This window comes from Bombus vosnesenskii, unplaced genomic scaffold (genome assembly GCF_011952255.1).
Source record: "Bombus vosnesenskii isolate JDL3184/JDL3185 unplaced genomic scaffold, Bvos_JDL3184-5_v1.1 scf7180000016261, whole genome shotgun sequence".
Taxonomy (NCBI): domain Eukaryota; kingdom Metazoa; phylum Arthropoda; class Insecta; order Hymenoptera; family Apidae; genus Bombus; species Bombus vosnesenskii.
Window position 1 is genome coordinate 1,287,392 of NW_022884330.1, and position 21,576 is coordinate 1,308,967.

Genomic DNA, 21,576 nt, shown 5'->3' on the forward strand with positions numbered 1-21,576 from the left:
ACAAAAAAAAGAGATAGATCAGCCATTTTTATGAATTGTCAATTATGAAAATATAAAATGTATCAAGTACTTATACATATAATATAAATTTTAAATAGTAAAAGTATAATTTAACCGGAATATAGATATGCACTTGAATGTTTTTTAACGATAAATACGTTCATAACAAATTTACAATTATCCTTAATGTAAAAAATACAGGATAACTTACAGTACCAAATACATTTTACATAAGGAAGATATTATCATCTGCGGCCATAATTTGATTCGCATCAGACATTTTATTAATTGCAGCGGTAATTTCGCTCGATGTAAATTCTTGACTTTGTTGAGTATTGATATATTCGCGTACTGTTGATAATGAAAGTGATTGCGCCCTTTGTTGTTGAAACAACTTATGAAGAAGTGCTCTGAAAACCTTCAATCTGAAATCACAGAACATATATAACATTCAAATTTCATTGATATAAATAGCAGTTTGAAAACAATTAAACACACACCTTTCTTCAGTGATAGCTGCAGTAGCTTCTGGTTCTACAGTTTGATCAGAATCTGGTGCTGATGGCTGACTTGAATCAGTCGATTTCATTTGCGACCTAGTAATTCTTCTTGCAGCTTCATCAATGTGGCTGTCATCATCGCTTTCAAAATCATATGGATCTTGTTCTCCCGCGTTACTCTTCTTTGTACGTTTCCTCTTGTTTTCGTTCTCCTCGTCTCCACCTGCACTTTCTTCGCTATCATGTCGCCTTCGTTTCTTCTTTTCTTTTTCCAGAACTCGTTTGAAATAGGCGAATTCTACTAATTCTATTGCTGCATGCGCATCATCTGCGGTAACGTTTTTTGATAAACGAGCCTTTGCATGTGCAGTAGACAATCGAATCAATGTTTCTAAAGTACGAGCTGTTACTGGTTGAGTCTAGTAAGAAGTAATACAAAATTAATAAGGAAATAAATGAAATAAACTACAAATGAATAAAACAATGTACCCTTGCTACATCAGAACTTATTGATTCTTCAGATCGTAACTTCGAATATTCGGAAGCAATTACTTCACTAGCTTCCTCTGTAAGCTTTGGTTTCATACAACGAGCTATGTGAATATATTTCCTCATAAAACTTATAGTTAATAATTGATCGCTAAAAGAACATTATCATTCTACAAAGTACTATAAATATAAATGTATGAATGTATAACAGTTTAAGTACCTTTTAGATTGCAATAATCCATGCAATAAGGGGTCATATTTTTGATAAATTTGAGTGTCATTTTCATCAGGAAGGATTTGATCTGGATTTTTTGTACTTAATATATCTACTTTACTGCCTAGAGGTAGTGCCTCTCCATCTTTTTCTTTTGTACTTCTATACCTATGCATCCTAACAACATGATCACTGATTATTTGATCTTGTTCAGAATCCACAATGTCCAGCATAACAAATAATAAATCGAAACGTGAAAGCAATGAATCCTGGAGTCCGATATTTTCCATTGGTGTCTTATATTGATCGTACTGAAAGAGATATATGTATAAACAAATACATATTAATTTATATTAATGAATATAACGCGATTTACTCTTCCATAAACTGGATTTGCAGCTGCCAGTACTGAACATCTTGCATTTAAGCTAACATGTATTCCAGCTTTAGCAATTGTTACTTTTCCTTGTTCCATCACTTCATGAATAGCTGTTCTGTCAATATCTGACATTTTATCAAATTCATCTATACAAATAATTCCGCGATCCGCTAATACCATAGCCCCAGCTTCAAGCCGACGTTCTCCTGTCTCATTATCTATAGTAACTGCGGCTGTTAAACCCACACCAGATGATCCTCTGCCAGTAGTTGGTATTGCTCTTGGAGCTGTACACAAAACGTAGCGCAAAAGTTGCGACTTTGCAACAGATGGATCACCAATGAGCAAAACATTAATATCTCTAATAAAGGAATTAAATATTAAATCTTATTTAAATTCAATTTAGAAAATTTACTTGCTATGCATATAGCTTAATGTTCCTTACCCTCTTAATCTTGTACCATTAGGTAATAATTTCTCAACACCACCAAGTAATAAACATAAAATTGCTTTCTTCACGTAATCATGACCATGAATGGAAGGTGCTAGTGATCTAGCAAGTAGTTCAAAGATATTTTTACAAGGATTGTTTTTTGCAAGTTTTTTACATTTAGCAACATCATCATGAGAAATAGTTAAATTAGCTTCTTTGCTTAATTGCATGATATTGTTAGCAATTAAAATCGATCTGTAGAAGATAGTTTTTATATTTAAATAGATTTAAATGTTATTTTCAAAACTTATATTTATTAGTTGGCATACCTGAAAGTTCCTGTTGTATATCCTCCTTGTTTACCAGGTAGACATCTGAAGCTTCCGACAATCTGAACTCTGTCTCCAGGTTTACAAACATCTACTAAATCATTATCGCATACAACATCTATACTTCTTGGTAGCTGACCAGTTGGTGCTTTTTCTGGCATTTCTTGAATTGTTAATGTTTGATGATCTTTGTATGTAGAAAGGCCAAATTCTGTTTCTAATGGATTACCATCTTCATCCTATATTTGCGAAATTAAAAATATAACATGAAATACTTATTTTACTTTTGAATGATGGTATTATAAATAATTACTGTAGTTGGGTACACAGCAGACTGTGGAAATGCTTCAAATGAAGTAAAGTCAGTATATGTTCGTTCAATTACTGTATGTGTTACACTGCAATAATGAACACTTCTCACAACCTTTGGACGTACCAAGGAACCTAACAAAGTTTAAAACACATATTTTACAGAATCAAAATGTAATAATATTTACGCATAAAATTTATATATATAATATGATATAAAATTATATAACTTACATTTTGTAACAATACCTTCTACGCACACCAAGTTACCTAAAAAGCGTGATGTAAGGGTTCTTGGTGTAACATGTTTATTTCCAAAACTTCCTTCAAATGCTATAAAAAAATCTATATTTTGTTTTGCATACTCTGTGTCAATGCTTGCAACAAATTGCTTTAATGCATTTTGGAAAGCTTGATGCTCTTCAAAAGAATTATTTAATAGACTATAAAAAAAATTGGAACCAATGTGGTATAAAATATTGTAAAATTAATATAATTAATCATACTTGAGAAACAAGATCAAGAATGAACAAAGTAGATTTATGCATACCTCGATGCACGAATAGGATTCTTTCTTCGTAAATCGTTAACATTTACATATAGTCTGCGATTGTTTTCTTCAATCATATTTTTAACAAGAGTAGTATAAATGCCTTGATCTTCCTAAGGAATAAGTAAGAAAAAGGATGAATAATATAGGGTTAAGAATTATAAAATTTTACAAACTTACCATATCATCTAAAAAATCCATATACTCTCTTTGTATCTCTTCTAATCTTTGATCTCGATCAATATCCATCTTTTCCGAATAATCTTACTGTTTTAACACAATATTATTTATAAATATTTTTACAAATATCTTGACGATTATAAAATTTGTATACACAAACACGACTGAATGCAACCGGTACACATTCGTAACAGTTTACGCGGGAAAACAAGAAAGTTGAGGCGTCTTCGATATACTTCAAAGAATCGATATTTTCCACATTTCGATACATTAACAAAATTTATTGCGCTTTCCAGCAGGTGTCAGCACAAGCTACAAAATCTAAAAATTTGAGATTTTATAAAATTGAACATTTTATTTTAAAACAGTAATACATCTAAAATATTAAAATGATTAAAATAGGAGGATGGGGTATGTGTTATATATTACTAATAATGAAATAAAGACATAATTAAAACGTCAAAGTCTTTGTATTTTTTATCTGCGATCTCGGCGCAGAAATATAATTATTTCCTGCGTGAGCTTTCGAAAGAAGCTTTTACAGGCTTATATTTCAAGGTCACTTAACATGTATGTAAACCACATTTAGAAATTAAAATAAATGATATATATGCTGGCAGAATTTTTATGTGCTATTAAATACAAAAGCTGTATATTACGTGTATGTATAAACATAAGGAAACTGCTACCTTCTTGCTTTCATTGTGTATTTTCCAGTAATTACGAAACAAGCTGAAAGTCTAAGTATACATTTCTTATCATCCTTTGATTTCACGTTTTGCATGTTTCGTTTGATTAAAAGCAATCTACATCATTGGTGATATAATTTGAAAGATAAATGTGATTTTGTTTTCTTTTTGTTTTGTTTTTGGTATTGCAGTATTGCAATGGGCACACTAAGATTAGTATACGTAAGACGCGTATACAAGGGTGCCTAAAATACAATCAGACAGGATTGAAGTATATACTTTGAGCATAACCGTTGTATTTTTTTCCTAATTTAACGTCATCCGTTTTGTTTCTCGTGAACACCGTTTTCTTGTGGTTTCAATGGTTTTATCACATCAACTTCGTTTAGTTGTTCTATATCTAGTTGTTGCTTTTTCTTCTTCTTCTCCGATTTCCTAAAATCATGGAAATGTGATAATAGGATTTTTTGATATTTTACCTTGAGAAATGTAAAAGAAGTGTCGTATATCAACATACTTTCCAAATAATTCGCCATCTTGTATAGATTCTGGGAGCTTCTTATTTAACGTCTCTGGAAGGAGTAACGACATAACTCCACCAAAAAGTACACACGATCCAAAAATAACAAATGGTAGAGGCATCCAGATTTCAGACTAGAAAATATTATTTATCAAAAATAAATACATCATAAACATGATTAGGAAGTTAAAGTAATGAATTACCAAGTGAATGACATGTGGAGCAATTACTCCACCGATTCGAGCGAAAGTCGAGCTTGCTCCAAGACCGACATTTCGAATAACCGTAGGGAATTGTTCGGCAGTAAAAACGTAAATAGCACCATAAGATGATGTAATTGTGAGCTTACCGATCATCGCTAAACATATTACGAGCCACTGAGCATCTAAAAATATTCATAAATTAGAAAATATTAATAAATTTATTGATTAAAAAAACAATGCAATAAAATTTAATTTTTGTTTTGGTTCTAACCAGCAGGTACAAACAAGATTCCAAGTAATGCAAATCCTGCTATTAGCATGCAACCGCACAGGATGATCTTTCTTCCCCAACGATTCAATGTAAAGATTAAAAACGTGTATGCAGGTATTTCCACCAACCCGGATATGACGAAATTAACGTAATCGTTGCCACCAAGGTTGGACACATGCCAGGATAAACCATAATATGTGCCACTATTTACAAGCCTATTAATAAGGAAAGGATGATATATTTGCAAATACTATATGCCAAAAAGTACTGAAAAATCAGAAGGAAAATCAAAGTAAAGATTACCAATTGAAAAATAGTAGAATACTCTTTCTTCTCAAGTTTGGATACCGAAAAAGGTCAAATAACGATGGCTTTCTATAATCTGGTGTAGTTTCCTCGTTATTACTATTAAGAAGCGTATCCAGAGCTTCGCTCGGCATCTCTACGCCATTTTCTAAGGAAGCTCGTTGGAGGAGATCTTTCGCCTCTTGTACACGACCCTTTGTCAATAGCCAACGTGCGGATTCAGGAATGAACCTATAAAGTTTGTCACAACAATATTTAAAAAAATGAAGAAAAGAAAAATATATTTTGATTGAAAGCATTGAACAAAGAGATATTGATCTTACCACCAGTAGAGAAGAAACGCAATGCTAGGCACAGTGATAGCGATTTGTAGTATTCTCCAATCGGTTAGAAAATACGCAAAACCAGCAGTTAGAATATATCCAGTTGTGAAGAACAATTGGCAGCCGACCCCAGCTACCAAACGCTTCTTTGGTCCTACCATTTCCAAGGCTGAAAGGCAACGTTGTCGTTCTCATTGTCAGTATTATAACATCAAGCTATAATATTAAATAATAGTAGTGAAGAATATATGAGATTTATTAAATATACGAAATTCGTAAGACTTTACCTATTACATAGGCGACTAAAAAGACTCCACTAGTAGTGGAGCCAACTATTAACCTGAAGACAACGTAGGAAATATACTCGGGGGAAATTGCGACTAGTACACCACCGACCAACTGTATGACTAAAGACAGGAAGAAAATTGGTCTACGCCCAAACTTATCGGACAAACCACCGAAAATCATCGAGCCAAGCATGACTCCTACCATAAACAACGAATCCCCCGTAGCTCTCAACCATGACCTATCGCAAACTAAATTCCACTGGAAATAAAACGAGATAATTGTTTGTTAAAACGTTCGAAGGTATAGAAAATATTTGGGTTTATCATTTTAATGTCACGAAGACATGAAATATACCTCAGAAGTAGTAGTACTTTTATATTTGCTTCTATCATAAACGAACGTTTCACATGGCTTGTATCCTTGGGTGTTGAGACTATTCGGAATTAATGGTTTTTCTCCGTGTATATTACCCGTTGACGTGTCGACGTACCTATTGATCGTTGTCTCATTAACGATATTGGGAAGATCCAGCATGTAGCATTGTAACAATTTTTCCTGCTCGTAACCCCCTGGATAACTCGTATTCAGTATGTGTGGCGGTAAAAAATATGTGGCATTCTCCGGATTTTCATGTGGTAACAGACATCTAGAACGAAAATTTATTTATGAAAATTCATTCTAGATATATAATTTATTATCCAAAGTGAGTTTTTAATCAATTTGAAAAACTCAGAGATATTGTTCTTTCAACAATATAAAAATATCAACAATCTATTTAAATTGCTAGAATAAGATTTTACCTAGCGTTCATTTTTGCGCTCAGGAAGACTCCAGCGATCTTATGGAAAGCACAGGATATCGCCGGTAGACAGAGCAACAGGTAGATTCTGCGTTGATATCGGCCGAACTCCCCCATTCGAAGTATAACATCGTCATACGCCATTTTTCCTTGATGCCTCTAATTCTTCTCCGTTTGCGCCTCCAAATCCCCGTAGTCCTTCTGCTCGGGGATACACTTCTAAAGTAACTTTTTTCTATCGTCGAATCCGTCTCGCCGAAAATAATGATTTCTCGCCTCAAGGAGGTCTTTAACCGTATCGCCGCTTCGATGAATCGAGTTACCGATTCATGAATTTTAATTTTGGAAAACCTCCCTCTATCCTTTCTTCTTTAGGAGAAGAGTGTAAGTCTATATTGGTGGACTATGTCATTTTTAATAAAATAGAAGTTATATCGAAGTCGTTGTCAATAAGACAGTCTTTAAGAGTACTTTTATCTAAGCAGACAGTTTCTTGAACGTGTCAATGATCTAACGAAAGTTTAGATTGACTGTGTTGGCTCGGATTTTGGTGCATGTAGATCTCCCACTTTCACCCTGAAATTTAGAAATTGAATAGATTTGTGAAATTAACTCGTGAACACGTTTAACAATAAAACAATTCAAATCGGAAAACAATTTCAATCGAGTTCAAATATCATTCAGAAAAATTGCTTAATCATTTTTGCAGCGAAGCGTTGTAATTTGCCTAAAATTAGTTGGGCATTCAAGGACATCGAAGAACGATGTCTCGCCAAATTAGTTAGCTATTTTGGCATTCTGACTTCAATTTTTCCACTTTAATTATTCCCCGTTATATACATAAAAATCGATGAATGTATTTATTCCATTTATCTATATCGGTATTTGTATTAGTAAGTAAATAACAAAATTATAAAAAATGGAATAAACTAATATGATTTTGAACTACTAATTTGTCCTACACGATCTCCAATACGATCTTTACTGCGCTACAATTTTAGCAGAATTGTAGCGATAAAATTCACTGATATTACAATAAAGGCTCGTTAAAAATGCCCATTTCAATGACTGGTAGAAAATGTAGGAAATGCAGGCCATGAAACAATAGTTGGGAGCAAAATGCTTTGTATAAGGATAAAAATAATTTGTAACTCAAAGGATATGCAAATTGACTGGATAATCACGGAAACTATTCTCAAGGTAAGATATATACATATAAAATCGTTCTGCACGGTGTGCACAGTTAAGAATCATCAGGACATCGGGACCAACAGGCATCTCAATCAGATGGAGTACCTTGTAATGTTACACGATGCGATAAGTATTGCGATATGAGCTACACATTATCGAATCATTAACAATGTAAATGATTTAATATACACTTGCTTGGTTTTACCGGCTTGAATTCAACCTAACTACAGATAATCATCGGGATCGAATCCGACTAAAACATTTATACGAATATGTACTTGTATCTATCAGAAATATTTACGTAACGCGAAGATTACTGTGAATAATTCATCAGATAAAAATAACGAAAAATATGTGTCAAGTTGAACAAGAATGTTTAATGAATGATTTTCAAGATTGATAACGAATGTAGCATTATGTTAATAGCGAACAACATGAGATGACAAAATAAATATGTATGTGGTAATACAGAGCGGCAAAATAAACAAGTCGAAATTATGCAATGAAAGAAATGTTGTATGCTTGCTTGATATATATTACTTAAAATGGAACACTGTTTAAATGAGTATACGAATATTTAATTTACGAGCTATATTGGAGTTTTGATGCCTATTTCAAACAGAATTTCTAAACTATCTTAAATATGCCGTAATCGTTGTATTATACGTATAGATATTGTAGAAAATCAGTATAATTCGTTCCTTTTTCTGGAAAGTAAACTTGCGTGAGTGAATACTTAAACTTTTAATTATAATCCTACTAATATAGTGAGTAAACGTTTCAAATTATATCTTGTTTCAATATCTCTTGAAAAGAAATAATGAACAATCGACTGACAATTGAGATAACGAGCAGGCCTATTTGAAGAAGATAGATATTTTTCTGCATAGTGACAAGGAAAACAATTACCGCTGATTGCAAGAGTGATCATCGTCAAAGGGGAGTCTCTTAATTTACAAGTATAAACTCGACTTTTATTTAAGTCGGTCTGTATGCTAATTGAAAAACAGTTTCTGAAATGATTGATAAAACTTGTACGCTATATTATAGTTCTATGTGGAAATTACATAAAAATAAATTCACGATCGAAAATCAGTAGATTTCATGTACGTAAATAGGTTGGATGTATTATGAAATATATGATATAATGCATAATATAATGTAATAGAATCATAGATGCGTGTATATGAATCTTATGCAATATCATTTAGACTTCCTGAAGAAAGTAAGTACACGTTGCCTCGCGTGTCAGGTTGAAGAATGACAGTGGACTAACTGTTCTGTATTTCCACTCAATGAAACTTATGAATTAAACGTATATACCTCGTGTGATCTTTACTACAGAAACATTTTTTATCTAAAAGATCCTTATACCAAAATTACGCTTATCTTACAATAAGCATTACTTTTTTGCTTCTAATTTAAATTAACAAGTAATTAACTAAATATTTTTTCTAAAAACTATACAAAACTATAAGAAGATAACGAATCTTCAGCAGCACTAACTTCGTTCCCTCTCATCTATTAATACTACCCTATCAGAAATAATACCTAAATAAAATTTAAAAAGATTACACAATCTCGTTGATTATCTTTCTAATATAACAAGATCTCTATAAAAGCCCTTCTCAGATTTTCATACAACTAAAATAAGTTCAAATCATGCATCTTCTAAAATTATTAAAAAATAATTTTCTTCCTAAATGTATCAACTTCAAAAGCATATTGCCTTATTTACAAGAGCCAAAAGAACATGATCAACGTACTTGTACACGTCACGTGCTATTATACTCTACAATATACGCTCTTATGCCTTATACATATTAAGTATCCTAATCGCATTTCAACCGGATAGTCGCTAATTAAAAGTATCGTATATGTTTCCTCACGTAGTATGGTCACTGATATGGCAAGTTATCACACGTTTATTAAAGAAATCAGAGAGTGGTCGTTGGACGAACGAATACGAAGCAATCTTGCACGCACGAAAGCCGGACGACGACTGCCGGCGCTTTGGCCGATGCCGATGATACACAGGAACTCAAGTATATGACCCTTCCTCAGAGGTATAGCAGTGGCGCCGCAACCACCACCATCGACTGAACAAGTCTACCCTCCTCCTACCCTCACTTTTCTATCACGTTCACCGTTGCCATCCACCAGGACTCCCACCAGCTTTCTTCCACCCTCGGGAGTGCCATGGTCAACCATACCAAATGGTTGTCTGAATGTCGATGACTTGTTGCTCCCAAGGAAGATCGTGAAATAGAAGAAGAACCTTTAATTGTTGGTACTTTATAGTCTTCTTCCTTAAATATTTCTTTTCATAGGTAGCTGGAGATTTTACCTTTGACTTTCAATTTTCTCTGTATTTTCATATTTATCATTTTCTATACTCGATCTATATTTTACCTTTTTATAGTATTGGTATCTTTCGTGGTCAATTTTTCTCTATATTTTCACATTTGTTACTATCAATGCTTGAAACTTTCGATTCCTAATTCTTTATTTCGTCTCTTCCTGTTTCCATCCAATTATCTTTCATTAATGCTAAAAAGATTGAACTATATTACTGGTTTAAAATCCCTCGTTCAACTCTCAGTACTGTTTTAAAGTTCGTTATCCTTAATTAAATTCGTTTCATCTCTGACCATTGAACCTCCAAATCTGTGTCTTTGACCTCACCAGAGGCTAAAAATTCTACTTCTAATTCTTTGTCTCGCTCGACTTCTCGAACTCATCCTGACCAAAGACCTGTTGCAAACCTGTTGCTCCTCGTTGAATCAGACGATTCACCGTGCCAAATTCATTTGGACAAGGTGGATGAACAGGAGAAATCAGCCAGCAATGTGCGGACAACATCGTTGGGATCATGTTGCTGGCGGAGGTTCGTTTGCTTTTTGCATTCCATCTTGGATTGATGTAGAGGTTCCTTTGGATCTTTTATTATCTAAATGCTACTATCATATTAGAATAAAATATATAAACTATGTATCTTTCAAGAGGAAACAATTATAATTCTTAATAAACGAATAAAGTATTCAATTAGGTTTAGAATCATCTATATCGAAAGCTTGAAATAATTTTTGAAAAAAGAAAAATTGTGTCTAAATATCTGAAGGAGAATGATCATATCTCTGATCAGATCATCAAATGATCTATTTGCCATAAGCATCATTTAAAAATAAAATTTACGTTTATTTCCGATCTATTATAAAGAGAAACATAGCAAGTAAATTCTACTACTACTCATACATGTGAATGCTTGAAGATGTAAACAGGAGACTATCTTCAAATAGATATTTCATACGTTAATGACCTAAGTAAATATTTAGATTATCTTCCTGTTGAAAACTTCAATGCCCACTGTATTATGTAAGAAGAGTTAAATATTACAACGACAGATCTCTGTATAAATATCTGCAAGAAAAAAATATTTCAAGAGAAACCAGTATTTACACCTTTTTAAAGATTCAAGAAGACACTTATTCATCACTACCATAAAAAATGCACTTGAATTGTGACCAAAATAATTGACGCATTTTTTCATGCCAACTCAACACACATAAAATACTAATAATCACAAAACTTGTAGCAACAATTAATTATCCTTATCTGGTAAAATCTTCTTCAACAATTAAGGAAACATATCATAATTAACCATTAATTTTATATGAAATAATCATTAAACACAAAAAGAGTACCAATGGTCACAAGCACACAGTGGAAAGCAACTAGAAAAGGTGCATATATCGTGCGGTCATAACTATGCGCATTGAGTCATGCCAGTTCTCAGGATGCAAACAGATCGCGTAGCGGCGAGTTGATAACACAACGAGCTGGGCGAATTGATGGTGCCGCGTGCGTGTAACGCGCTGGAAACGATGACAAGGTAAAAAGTGGTCGTTTGCATTCGCGGCATACCGCGGCAATTCAGTCGCGTGCTGAAGCAGGGCCTGATGTTCGTTCACGAAGAGGCTTAGGACCGTTGGAGAACGCAGCTCCTGCTGGAATTTAGGATCCTTCCAGAATAAAATCCCTTTAGAGATTTTCGAATATTTATGATTGCTCAAGAAGGTGCTGGTTGACCATTTGCTTTCGGGAATTAATCCGATAGAGCATGTTCCTTTTATTATCTCTCGATCCTCTCTGAAGAGAAAAGAGGTTTATTTTTGTCATAAGGCAGCACTCTACCCTAGACAATTACTTTTATCTATTATTACGGAATATAAAAAAAGAATCAGTAACTACGTAGATAAATATGTAGATACATATTTTTTAACTTGTAACCAAAATTTCAAATAATTGTCTTCAATAACACGGGAAATAGAATATCATCTGTTATGTAACTATTTTTAAACCTTCAAGACTAAAATACTCTCTTAGTCCTTCATTTTTTGTGTTTCTCTTCCTGATATGGAGAAATTTCTTCAGGGATGAAGTTGATGGTGCAAGATAGGTTTGAGGATCTCCAGTACACCGTGACCCGGTAGAAAAGTAAATAAATCGATGGAAACTGCAAGAAAATGTAAATTATTCAGGGTGCGTGGCGATGGGAGGCACGAAAAACATGGAGGACGAGGAGATCTTGTAAATTACGATTCTCCGGTGATCCTCGTGCGGACGATCTCCCTCGAAGGACGAGTACAAAAGAGGACCGAGACGCAGAGATGTAATTTACAACAGGTTTTCGTCCGTGGAAAAACATTGACGGGCATGACTGAAACGCACAGTCGTTCAGACGCCAGATTATATCCCGTAACATTAAGAACCATAACACTTTGTCTCGTCAGCGTAGATCTCACTCTCTCTTTCTCTGTTACACTTTGTCTACTCCATTTCGCGTCTGGTGCATTTAAAAGAAACGGATAATTGCACGTATTCTGCGCACTATAACCGGATGCTCGATAGTTACCCCAATTCTTTGTAAATTGCAATACCGCGGGACGAAATTGAAGTTATTATGCTGGAAGATATGGATGATGCCACAGTGGAACGCTTCTCCCGCTTGTTTCGCTTATACTACTTTATTTCTTTCAGAACTCTTGGGATGGATAGTATTCTCTTGATAATGTTCAACTATTGATCCATTCTACTGATAGCGAACCTAGTAAAGAGGTGGTTTTATCAATAACATTCAATAAATCTAAGTATTTAAGCTATACTACTTAATGCATATTACATATATTGTCATTCTGTGGGATTTATTTAAAACGTTTGTAATTTAACTTACTTCAAATAATGTAATATATTTTTTAGATTATTAATATAGAAATCGATCTGAAAAATAGATCGAATAGTTCAGAGACACACGATACTTATTAAAATAAGTTAAGATATTTTATTCTTTTACTTTAAATTATATATTTGATATTTTTTGTATATCATCTGGTAATGAATTAAAACATGATTATCAAATAATTTTACGTCTCTATCATTAAAAATTTTTCACCTCGATATATTTAGAACACAAGTAGATAGAATAAAAAGAGACTTTTGTTTCTTTCTCCTATCTGTTGGAATTGCCATCGTTCATTCGCCTATTCTCTCATCACGTTGGTTTATGATTCTCCCATTTTACGTTTATGATGAAACTTAAGGACTCGGGCGGCATATATCTGTGAAAAGAGTAATCAACCTTACGCTATCTATAAATAGAGTGTGTGCGTTTATGCGAGTTCGGAGCGAGTGCCGAGAGGCTAGAGCGTGAAAGGGAGAAGTCGGGGTACAGGTGTATTTCCCGTCGAGTACGAATTGATTTGAGAAACATTATGCTCCAACCGACAACCGGTTTTCACATTGATTGCCCAGCAAATCGTAACTTTATCGTTCGTGCCCACGGACTTGCCGATATTTCTTTTCTTTATCTGCTTTCCTTCATCGTGAGAGCATTTTTCTATGATTATTTGTTGATAAAAGACTGCGTTTAAATTTTCTAATTGAAAAGCGTTCTAATATTAATATAGTATGACGCTAACACAAATAAATTTACATAAATTTTCGTCCTTTTGACACTTTGTTCCTTAAATGAAAATCATTGCTCTATGCTATTTTTTGACATTTTTTATACTTTGAAAATTAAAACCTTCTTAGGATGCTTCTGTGAAGATTTCAAAATAGGAATGAAGAATTCCTCTTTGACTAAGAGCGAAATATCTTCGCAGAAAACTAGTTATTTTTTGTGACGTAAAAATAATTGCTTCTAAATATTTAGAGGAATATTCATGGAATAAACAAGTGTAAAGTCCTTCTATACTTAACGTCGTCGTAGTAAAGCGCCGCTTGCTTATAAGCACGCAAAGTAGCAAAGCTTAGAGGAATTCTTGAAATGCTCTCTCAGAATAACTTGCATGTTGGTCATTTTATTCGAGTAGATGATTCTTTGTTTATTTTGAGAAGATCTTAATTAAGATTGCGGCTTTCTGGAATTAGAAAAAGCTGTTGAAATTCCTAAAATGGATGACACACAACATTCAGTGAACTTATCATAATGAATAATTGTTTATCCCAATTAAAAGTATAACTTAGTATTTATTTTCAAGAAAGAATTGTTTTCTGCAATGGAAACATTCTTTTACATCATATAGATTGTTTCACCAAACTGATCTCGAGTCGATAGCTTAATCGGCTGTATCACCAATGTTGGATGATTGGTCCGATGACAACCATTAATGGAAGATTCAGAACATCAAACATAAAAGTGTCTTACAACGACACTAGAACGCTATAACGGCTTTAATATCCGTGTGAAGTTGAATTCGACATAGAGGTATGTTAACGTCCAAAAGTATCTATTGCGGGATTAATGTCCCACTATTATTGTTGGGTCATGCATATTTATGCATTAATGCGAAATTCGAGTATACGAAAATGCATAGAATCCGTATTTAAAATATCCAAAGTAGAGTATTCCTTACAGTTTAATAGACGAGAGAAACCTCTATTTAAGTTTATAAAAATATGAATTTGCATAAATATTTGTAATTTAGTTACAAGTAATATAAGTATCATAGGTCAGAGATGGACTATGCAACAATTTGAACTAAAGTAGGTTACTTAATTTTAGGATACTAAATTTTAATTTGTACAAAGTCAAGTGGTAATTGATATTGATATTTGTAAACAAACATGCATTATAAAAAATACGATTTAGTTAGAACAATTCGACCAGTTGGTTTTGTTCGTGATAAGATAATCTTATCCTAAGCCTTGTTATGGTATATGATATCCAGTTACATATATTATAAATTTTGACAATGAATTTTGATCATTAACGTTTATTGTTTTTGACATTTCTTTTCTATCATGAAACTATTTCATACGTGTTCATTTTAGTAGTTACGTTGAAGATCTTTCTGAGATATTACCGTCTGCACGATAGATTCTAAGAGGCGCGTCATTGCTTAATCACTCACTACGCTCTTCAACTCGAATATTTAATCCTTACGGAGGAATATGAAACCATTTACAATTACGATCCTTCTAGAGATTTGATAAATAGGGTCATATAAATTCTTTTAGTAACAATCTTAATGCAACGGATAAACGTTTTCTTTTATCATAATTTTTTTTTAATTTTTTAACCACATCATTTTTATCATAAATTCTAATTACTCATCGAAGTATCTAATAACACAGTAATTAGAGAATTATTAAAACGGTGTTTTGCTAAAACTAAGTTTTTCGGAATGCTATTTTCTGCAATAACCTTAATTAATTTTTAATGAATCAACAAAAGTATTCGTATTAATAAGTATCAGGTTAAAGAAATTTATCGTCAGTTATGTTATAACAAGTTAAAAGTCTATGTCCTTTATATCTATTCCTTTTATGGATTTTAGGAAAATGCAAGACAATTCCGATATTTCATAGAACAGCATTCTTTTTCCTGAAGGACCGACTAACTAGAATTATATAATTTTTTGCCAAGTTATCTCGATTGTTCACTCTGGTATACCTATTCCTCGCGCTTACCGACCGCCTCTTTTGGTCGCAGACACGAAGTTTTTCCTTTTTTTCCTTCCATAAAAATTCCAACGCTCATCCCTTCTACTCCTCTGTCACGCGCGTACAAAGTCATGACTTACATGGGCGCCGATAGAATTTCGTCTAAAATGGGGAAAATTAATAATTTTTCAAATCCACCATTAACTATCCCACAGAATTAACTTTATCATTTTTTATGAATCTTTAATCTTTTTTTTTTTGTACTTTAGTAAATGAATTTGACATAACTTTCTAGCTGTATACATTATAATAAAAATTATATAAGTTTATGAAATACAATGAAGATCTAGATAAAAATACAAGTATTATTGAAAATCTATCCACCTGATCAACATGCTGTTTCACACGGGATCGCAGCAACCACGCCTTCCCTTGACGCGTGATTCCACGACCCACGTGGATAGACATTCTCTTGGAACGCTCACATTTTACAGTTATCGCGCACCTTAGGGAAACGAATAATTTCCAATAGCGTCACTGCTTGCCTCAAGCAATGTGTTCTATGAAGGATGCGAATATAACTGGTTAAATTTTCCGTATTTATCAAAGGCAATGTTCTTGAACATTTTGGAACTGCATATTTCTCATTTAAGTTTAAAGATCCCATTTAACATAACATTTTTAGTTGCGCCAAACTTCAATGTTTCTACAAAAAAAGGTTCTAATTAAAACACAGAGATAAAAAACAATCTTCCATTGTCTTCTACCACTTATGAAAAAACATATTTTTGTAAATATGATTTGTAAAATGGAACTCAGATAGAAAATTGTTTTATCTGTTAAATATTGTAAAGAGTATTATACTTCGGATGTTTCATATATTTTTGCATATTATGTGTTTTCTGTGCATTTTTGTACCTTCAAATTTCCCATATATGTATACAGATTCACAGTCTACTAATGACTATCTACAAACAATTCCATCGTTAATTAATCAAGTTTAGTAAAGAGGACAGTAAAGTAAACAAAATAAAGAAAAAAGGTGCCACCTTGAAATCGTTATCGCGAGTCCAAGTGTTGATAGAAAGGGGCACAGCATCCTTGTTGAAGTAGAATGTAGAATTAGAAACTGGTGGTAAAAAATAATGTTAAAACGTCAGTGTGTCGGCGCCCATGGATGGCTACCCCCTTTTAGCTACTCCCATCGCCGTTGGAGGCCGAGAGAGCAGAGCTCGAGAGCGAACTCGAAGGCTATTTATAGTAGGGAGCGGCTTCTAGTTCCCACCGCGTGAAAAATCGCGACTGGTTTCCTGCGAGCCAGAGAGAAGGAAAGAGGAGAAGGGAAGTATTTAAACTTTGGAGGGAGGTAAATGAAAGGAGGGAAGAATGGGCGGTACGGAGAAAGAAGAAGGGGAGAGAAGGAGACAGAAGGAGACACAGGAAAGCGAGAGAAGGCGGCAGGTTCTGTCTGTATACTCGTCTTGACTCGCTTTCTCTTGTCCATTTGCCTCGTTTTAAGCGTTCGCCCCGAAAGGCTTGAAAGCCCTGAAAGGCCGCTGTCCTTGCAAGGGCGCTCCCGTGAACTACACTCGCGGAGGAAGCAAGAAAGTCGCTGGAGGCGTTTGCATCCCCCTCTGAGAAATTTTAACGTAGAAATACAGACACCAAACTCAGGCTACTGGCGGGAAACTGGCCAGCCGAGTCATCCGTTTCATTAAATGCTCCCCGGGATCACTTGACTTCCCTTCAACTGAAGACTAGAGAGAAAGGATATAATAAGTCACATTTCCTATTTTCTTAATTTTTTACAGAGCAGCAGTTTTAAATTTCTATATTCTTTTGTGAATTAATTATACATTACCAACATTATCCTTTCTTCAAGTTTGAATATTTTTACAAATATTGCTCGTTATAATATTAAAATATTGAAAAGATCAATATCAACAATTATGCATAACAATTATCTTAACAATACTTTTAACTGAACCTAATAGATTCCTTAATTTCTAAATTTGATGTTACTCGATTCAAAAACTGAAACAAATGAAATGTAAAGTATTGAGTACTATATTATACTCTATTCTAAATAAAGAAACTATTAAAGATTCAAGGTAAACAACATTTCAGCTCTTATACGATGTTTTATATGGATGATTGACTTAACGTGAACGTTTCAAAACATTGGTGATATGTAGAGTCAACAATATTCAAAGGCCTAAGATTTTATGAAATCGTCTTCCTCATTAACATGTCTCTGTGTCAGAATATATATCCGTCGTCTATTCGCATACGAGATGAAGATCGTGCTTCCACAACTTTCCATATTCCATTTTATCCAATGTGCATTCCAACAATGTTTATCTTGGTTACGGGACAATAATATTCAGATGTTTAAGGAAATCCTCATCATTGTTATTGCAAATATTTACATAATTTTTGCTGCAAATATTCAGTGACTCATGTTCTGCAGCATAGAAAAGTGTAAGATTATAAATTGTATGATTAAATCTTAAGTTCTAGAGTGAATATTTGCATGGAGTTTACGTTTTTATCTGCAATATTTTCCCGCGTGTATTTTGTACTACGAGCATGCGCGTTGGTAAATTTGTTGAGCAGAAACTCGCGCATAGTTGGCATGCTAATGAACCAGATTGTTTCACAGAAATGATCAATGATATAATTACTCTTTTTGTACGAAACCTTCTGGCAATATTATTTTCTAATACGCAGAACGTGTGAACATATACCCCTCTTATGATTGAGGATTGCTTTCGCGATCGTTCATATGAACTTTTTATTAGTTGCTTAGCTGACCCGGCGTCGCGTCGACTGTCTGCCGGCCGGCCAAGTATGCACAGTTAATCGATAATGAACGTAAAAGCAGCGGTTCCACGACAAGTGAACCAATTTGTACTTCCCACTACACGCGAAACATATGTCAACCTTTTATACCTGTCTGTCTCTGTCATAGAATCGTAGATTTCCCAGCGAGTGGCAGCTAGTTCGGGGGCTCACGTCACACATTAAAACGTCAAAGCACTGAAAGCACACACTAACGAGAAAAGGACAGGTCGAAGACCCTATGATACTGAATATGTACTTTCCAAAGCCATCGAAAGATGGCGTTGTACACAATTTATGAATTATCGAATATCCATTTGATTTATAGTAACATTTTACATAATTAGAATGTTTTTTAAACTTTATGTTACTTTACGCTCTGCGTTTTACTCGTACGAAAGAAAATATATGTATATTTTAAATATTTATAAAAATATAATTTATAATTCTAATGCATCATCGCTTCGAAAATGTTTGCAATGCATAAAAGTATTCATTCGTATATACGTTGTCAACTTTGTTCAATATGAGTTAACAAGAGCGAATCATATATTTGATCTATTGTACTTTGATATTGTGCATTATACTTGCACTTGACCTCTCGTCGAGTTTCATGCTCATGTACAGTTGAATATTGATTCATATGGGCGATATCGTTCGATAGTATTGGGAGAAATGCATGATTGCATTTGGAATGAAATGTTTGTTCGACATTTTTGAGTAACCAATTCAATCCCAAAAAGGGAAGGTTGTTTCATTCTAAAGGCAGCAAATATCTGTTAACTGCACTACATTGCAATGCGCATAAAATGTTGAGCATAATAGTAACAAAGTATTGAACTATGTGCGCTATTCTTTAAATTACATTCATGCACAATCCTGCATACAAAACAGAAATGCGATTAGACGCATGATTCTAATGCATGTCACACAATTCAACTTGCTGATAATGTATGCTCTACAATAATGTGTCTTTCTTTTTAAAATATCTATTGTAAATAGCTGGATTAAAATTACTTTCATTATTTATTTTTTATTAATTTATATTACATACTTGAATTATGTTTACATTTCTACTGTCCTTCAAACTACTGCTTTATCAATTGAGAAATTATTAGAATAGCGTTCAGCATCGGATAGCAATTGGCTCTGTGGAGACATTAGTGTAGAAAAGAGCAAAAAGAGCTTGGCACCAATAAAGTACGATCAATATAAATACAAAATCGATTAAACGTTATTTAATACTTCTAACAGCATTCGGAATCATCGAAACACCTGCTTTTTCCTTGTTTTGTGTAGGTTAGCGCACTTAACTATCCTCATGTCAATTGTTAGATGCAATCCGTACTGTAATGCCTTAACGTCGAACTCTACCGGTTCTCTACTCGAAACGATTGGCATTGACTGGTGACAAATGCGTAATCACCTCGCATTAACAGTGTACATTCTGAATGGGACCACAGTCCGGTTGGGCGACAGCATTAAGTATAGAATCATAACAAGTGCTATAAAAAAATCATCTTCTTATGCTTTCTTTTATAAAGTTATGTACAGTATAAATAAATAAATAATTAATGTATAATAATATATAAATAGATCTTGGTACATATGTATGCATGTATAAATCCAATGGGAAATTTAAAATGTAACAATTATTAGTTTAACAATTTTTTATGATATCGAAATTAACTAATAGCAATACTGGTAGGCAAACAATTGATATAATAAAAATATATGTACATCGATAGTGTAAAATTTTTTTAATTTGAATCCATGAAGAATGTTCAGTTTCTCCTAGAAATTGCATATCTTAATATTTTATTGAAATCGGAGTAGCTATTTAAAGATGATTGTTTGGATACCTTTTACTATTTCATTCCTAATTTTATTTTTATATATCTTTGTATTTTTACTTCTCCTCCTTCACATACACACAGTTATATATTACTTTTATTTTTATATCTTTATCGCGGTAATAATATAATTAGACAGCGTCACTTAACATCATATAGATCTTGTGTTCAAATGGCAGGACGGGAATAGCAGCGAACATATTAATCACTGATATTACAATCATTCGATCATTCTTGATACTATTTATAACATTTAAAAATCTGTTTGAAAATGTCACAGTACATAATTAAGTATATACATATAAAAAAATAATATTAATACAATAAAACTTACTTAAATTTTGGATCCAATGAAATTTTAATCGTCCCACGGTCATTGATTATATTACACGATACAACAATCAATCATATTGGATGTATAACTATGTATATCATTTCGAACAGTACAAACATAACACACATTTACTATTGGTATATTTCACAGATACAATTGCTATATAATTACATCGCTAAAAATCATGACACTTAGTAAGAAGCACATTTAAATATTTTGATTAACAATATCTATATCAGCACACTATAACGATCAAAGAGGATATTCGCGTGTATGATTGTTGTTATGATCGAATTTACGATTAATTATTTACAAACTATAAACATTCAGTTTTCCATAAAGATTTAGAAGGTATCGAGGATAGGAAACCTCGTTTATTCCGCGGAACAGTGTTCTCCATGTCAAGAGAGAGTTTTGTTTGTTGAAACCGATTCACTACAGTCCGTACTCGTTTTAACGTTCGCATGAGCTTAACTGACAATGAAATGAAGCTTTGTAATTTCCAGGTCGTGTTCACCTATCTAGAGTGGGCATGAAACAGATACAATCAAGGACGTGTTAAGCATAGGCTACTTGTAACTTCGTGTAATTCACATTACTCCTCATTGAACGAAAGTAGCGTATTTCG

At 33.4% G+C, this 21,576-nt stretch overlaps 2 protein-coding genes across 7 annotated transcripts; both read right to left on the bottom strand.

Annotated features, from left to right (window-relative positions):
- Positions 1 to 154: 154 nt before the first annotated feature.
- On the bottom strand, positions 155 to 3,841 carry LOC117241629 (DNA replication licensing factor Mcm3). Its single transcript, XM_033507522.1, has 11 exons — positions 3,384 to 3,841; positions 3,204 to 3,316; positions 2,888 to 3,096; positions 2,658 to 2,788; positions 2,345 to 2,583; positions 2,028 to 2,270; positions 1,580 to 1,943; positions 1,210 to 1,514; positions 990 to 1,140; positions 501 to 919; positions 155 to 425 (listed from the first exon to the last, which is right to left on the bottom strand). Exons 1-11 carry the CDS (start codon positions 3,450 to 3,452, stop codon positions 227 to 229), a joined length of 2,442 nt encoding a protein of 813 aa, XP_033363413.1. The 5' UTR covers positions 3,453 to 3,841; the 3' UTR covers positions 155 to 226.
- Positions 3,842 to 4,378: 537 nt separating this feature from the next.
- LOC117241630 (organic cation transporter protein-like) lies at positions 4,379 to 21,516 on the bottom strand. 6 transcript variants are annotated; one of them, XM_033507525.1, is made up of 10 exons: positions 20,949 to 21,516; positions 6,784 to 7,358; positions 6,338 to 6,629; positions 5,983 to 6,241; positions 5,696 to 5,864; positions 5,370 to 5,603; positions 5,067 to 5,281; positions 4,796 to 4,977; positions 4,590 to 4,726; positions 4,379 to 4,507 (listed from the first exon to the last, which is right to left on the bottom strand). In XM_033507525.1, exons 2-10 carry the CDS (start codon positions 6,924 to 6,926, stop codon positions 4,390 to 4,392), a joined length of 1,749 nt encoding a protein of 582 aa, XP_033363416.1. In that variant the 5' UTR covers positions 6,927 to 7,358; positions 20,949 to 21,516; the 3' UTR covers positions 4,379 to 4,389. The 6 variants fall into 6 exon arrangements, with proteins under 6 accessions (XP_033363416.1, XP_033363414.1, XP_033363417.1 ...); XM_033507523.1 differs by lacking the exon at positions 20,949 to 21,516 and adding an exon at positions 18,873 to 19,107; XM_033507526.1 differs by lacking the exon at positions 20,949 to 21,516 and adding an exon at positions 11,898 to 12,116.
- Positions 21,517 to 21,576: the final 60 nt, after the last annotated feature.